The sequence below is a fragment of the Apis dorsata genome, unplaced genomic scaffold, assembly GCF_000469605.1.
Source record: "Apis dorsata unplaced genomic scaffold, Apis dorsata 1.3 scaffold_108, whole genome shotgun sequence".
Taxonomy (NCBI): domain Eukaryota; kingdom Metazoa; phylum Arthropoda; class Insecta; order Hymenoptera; family Apidae; genus Apis; species Apis dorsata.
This window is the reverse complement of record NW_006263404.1, coordinates 99,288-102,378: the sequence shown is the minus strand read 5'-3', so window position 1 is coordinate 102,378 and position 3,091 is coordinate 99,288. Positions and strand designations below refer to the sequence as shown.

The 3,091-nt window shown below is 19.4% G+C and overlaps 2 protein-coding genes across 4 annotated transcripts; both read right to left on the bottom strand.

Moving 5' to 3' along the window:
- Window positions 1–235: 235 nt before the first annotated feature.
- Window positions 236–2,954, bottom strand: LOC102680508 (phosphatidylglycerophosphatase and protein-tyrosine phosphatase 1). Of its 3 annotated transcripts, none has more exons than XM_006612309.2 (5): window positions 2,913–2,954; window positions 1,118–1,257; window positions 881–958; window positions 544–777; window positions 236–443 (listed from the first exon to the last, which is right to left on the bottom strand). In XM_006612309.2, the coding sequence occupies exons 1-5, from the start codon at window positions 2,920–2,922 to the stop codon at window positions 321–323; spliced, it is 585 nt and encodes a 194-aa protein (XP_006612372.1). In that variant the 5' UTR covers window positions 2,923–2,954; the 3' UTR covers window positions 236–320. The 3 variants fall into 3 exon arrangements, with proteins under 3 accessions (XP_006612372.1, XP_006612371.1, XP_031364711.1); XM_006612308.2 differs by lacking the exon at window positions 2,913–2,954 and adding an exon at window positions 1,927–2,065; XM_031508851.1 differs by lacking the exon at window positions 2,913–2,954 and adding an exon at window positions 1,417–1,435.
- Window positions 1,118–3,010, bottom strand: LOC102680744 (mitochondrial GTPase 1). Its single transcript, XM_006612310.2, has 2 exons — window positions 1,927–3,010; window positions 1,118–1,257 (listed from the first exon to the last, which is right to left on the bottom strand). Exon 1 carries the CDS (start codon window positions 2,920–2,922, stop codon window positions 1,948–1,950), a length of 975 nt encoding a protein of 324 aa, XP_006612373.1. The 5' UTR covers window positions 2,923–3,010; the 3' UTR covers window positions 1,118–1,257; window positions 1,927–1,947.
- Window positions 3,011–3,091: the final 81 nt, after the last annotated feature.

Sequence of the window (3,091 nt, the reverse complement as noted above, 5' to 3'; positions counted from 1 at the left end):
AATTTTAATAATTTATATTTATTGTAAAAATTTCAATTTTTTATTTTAAGCATAAATATATATAATTTCAAAAATTATTTAAATAATATATAATAATAAAATATATTATAAAATTAGAAATATTGTATTTATTAATTATTCTTATTACTAATTGAAAAAAGTTAGAAATCTATTTTATAAAACGACATATATATATCTAAATTAATATTAATTTTACATAGCCATTATTTTAATTATTTATTATAAAAATTCTTTTTATTATATTATTATATATATTTTTATATTAATAATTATATATATACATATATTTGTGTTATTCATTATTTTTTTACATGGTTATTATAAAAGAGTGTCAATGCATTCCATTGCTGTTTATGTAATAATATATGTGGTCTTTTTTGCTGCATATACATTATTGCTTCTTCTGGAGTCCATTGATTTTTCTAGATATACATTATAATATAATATAAAATGTTTGATATTTTATTGAAGAATTATAAAATTTTTTAAAAAATTTAATTCATATATTTTCAATTATCTTACCATCATTAAATAACATCCAACTAATGTTGCACTACGTGTTCTCCCTGCTTTACAGTGTACATAAACACTTTTAGGATAACTTTTATCAGAATTAATAGAATTATTTAATGTATTTGCAACATCACGAAATTTATTGATAAAATTTACACCAAGATATAACTTTTCTTGTGAAGGTGATTCAAAAATATCTGTTACAGATAACTGTAAAAATTCTATGTTATTTTTATTCCATTCCTAGAAAATGTATAATATTAAGCAGTTAAATATTGCTTATTGATTTTGATATTATTTTAATTAAAAAATTTCATTTACATAATGATAATTTCAATATATATACCTTTTCATTGGAAAACAACCGTAATTCATAATCTTCATTCATTGAAACAACAGCTCGAACATTTTCTTCAGCTATTAACTAAAATTTTATAGATCTTATTTTTCCGAACGTAATTTTTTAAATTTAAATTATATATGTATACATTTCTTAAATTTTTTTAAAATATTTATTATTTATTTCTGAAGTTTGAAAATTAATTATTAATAATATATTATTTATAATATTATAATTATATACCTGTTTTGTCATACTTCGAAATGGTAAAGCACCTAATATAACAGTTTCATCAATTCTATCGTACCAATTTCTCGATGAAATTTTTTCCATTAATACATTATAAACTAATGTTGGATAAAATGTTATCCTTGCAAACATTGCTGTTATAATTTTAATTAATAAAAATAATTATTACAATTTAAAATATATTCAATGAAATAATAAATCAATTCTAATATAATATATATAATTATAATTTTCATTCATGAAATAATCCTATTAAAAATATTTTTTCACCAATGTCTTGTTGAAAAATTTACAAACTGTTATAACATTATGGAAAGTTCCCTAAGTGAAAGTAAGAATTATATGTACGAAGAAGGGGACTGTACATTAATACGTACATAACGGTACGTAATGTTACGAACAAATTCGTAAAATTAGAAAATCTAAATAAGATAATATAATTTAGAATTAATTTTGAAAATTTCTTTGAAAAAATTATACAATTATATAAAAAAATGTATTGTAATATAAATATAATATGAAGATAATTTATATATTAAAAATAAATTTTTTTTTTGAATTACGATATATTATTGCAATATGTATATTGTATATACATTTGATATAATTTATAGTTTAATATTTCAATATGCAGTAAAATAATTATATAATATCTCTAACACTATTTTTACTATTTTTTATTTTTAATTATTATTTACATAAAATTATAGATATTTCAATTCAGTTTTTTAAATTTTCTCAATTTATTGAATTATATATAAACAAAAAAAATATGTATAAATAAATTTAATAATATATGATACCTATATATTCTATATTGAATTTCATCTTGTTGATAATAATGATAACAAATCTTCATCTAAGCAATAATAACCTAATTCTCCTTTTCTGAATAAAGAGAGAAGATATTCTGCTGCAAATCTTAAATCTGGCTTTATAATTTTTTTACCATCATAATTCTTAATTTTTAAAGTTTTTTTAAATTTTGCTGCAATATATATAAGAACATCTGATATATTATCAGATGGTTTTGTTAATCCTAATTTTTGTACATATTCAAATCGTTTATATTTATTTAACCAAAATAATAAAAAATCTGCAAGTAATTCTGGCCCTATTAAATGATCTTGCATACAATTAGCTAATGCTAATTTTAGACCAGTATTTATATCATTTATTTTAGGAATTAAAATTCCAGGTGTATCTAAAACATAAATATTTGGATTTTCTGATATTTTAACTCTTGTTGATACAGATCGTGTAATGCCAGCAATACCACCAACTTGTACAGCACTACTTTTATGCAGGATATTATTTCTTAATCGATTGATTAATGATGATTTTCCTACATTTGGAATACCAATAATCATCATTTGAAATGAAGATTCTTCTGATCTATTATGTCGATTTGATTTTTTAATTAATTTTTGTGCTAAAGGTATTAATTCTCTAACACCTTCACATTTTACATTTTTAAAATTAGTAAATAATATATTATATAATCCCTTCTTATTTAAACTTTCTATTATAGAATCCTTAAATCTCATATCACTTAAATCTATTTTGTTTAATATAAAAATATGAGGTTTCAATCCAGTTAAAACATTATTAAAATCTGCATAATGTCCAGAAATTGGAATTCTTGCATCATGAACTTCAATGATACAATCTACATTTTTTAACTGATTCTGCATTTGTTTTAATCCTTTACTCATATGTCCAGGGAACCATCTTAATACATTTTTATTTGCTAGATGAAAAGTATCACGAAATTTGGGTGCTACATTACCTAGACTCATTTTTTTGAGATAATTTTAACTTATATATTCCTTTTGAAAATTTTCCTGAAATAATATTTTTATCATACAATATTTTTAATTAGTTAATAAATCTGTTATATATGCCAAATTTTTTAATAAATATATTTAGCATTTACAATATATATATATAATATATATATATAATATA

What these genes read in the sequence shown, in the direction of transcription:
- LOC102680508 (XM_006612308.2), bottom strand. Translation starts at nt 1,951, where the DNA reads ATGAAATTCAATATAGAATATATAG. An exon ending in GGTTGTTTTCCAATGAAAAG is followed by an intron (nt 778 to 880) that starts GTATATATATTG and finishes TACATTTTCTAG; the next exon opens with GAATGGAATAAAAATAACAT. An exon ending in TTGGATGTTATTTAATGATG is followed by an intron (nt 444 to 543) that starts GTAAGATAATTG and finishes ATGTATATCTAG; the next exon opens with AAAAATCAATGGACTCCAGA.
- LOC102680744 (XM_006612310.2), bottom strand. Translation starts at nt 2,922, where the DNA reads ATGAGTCTAGGTAATGTAGCACCCAAATTTCGTGATACTTTTCATCTA.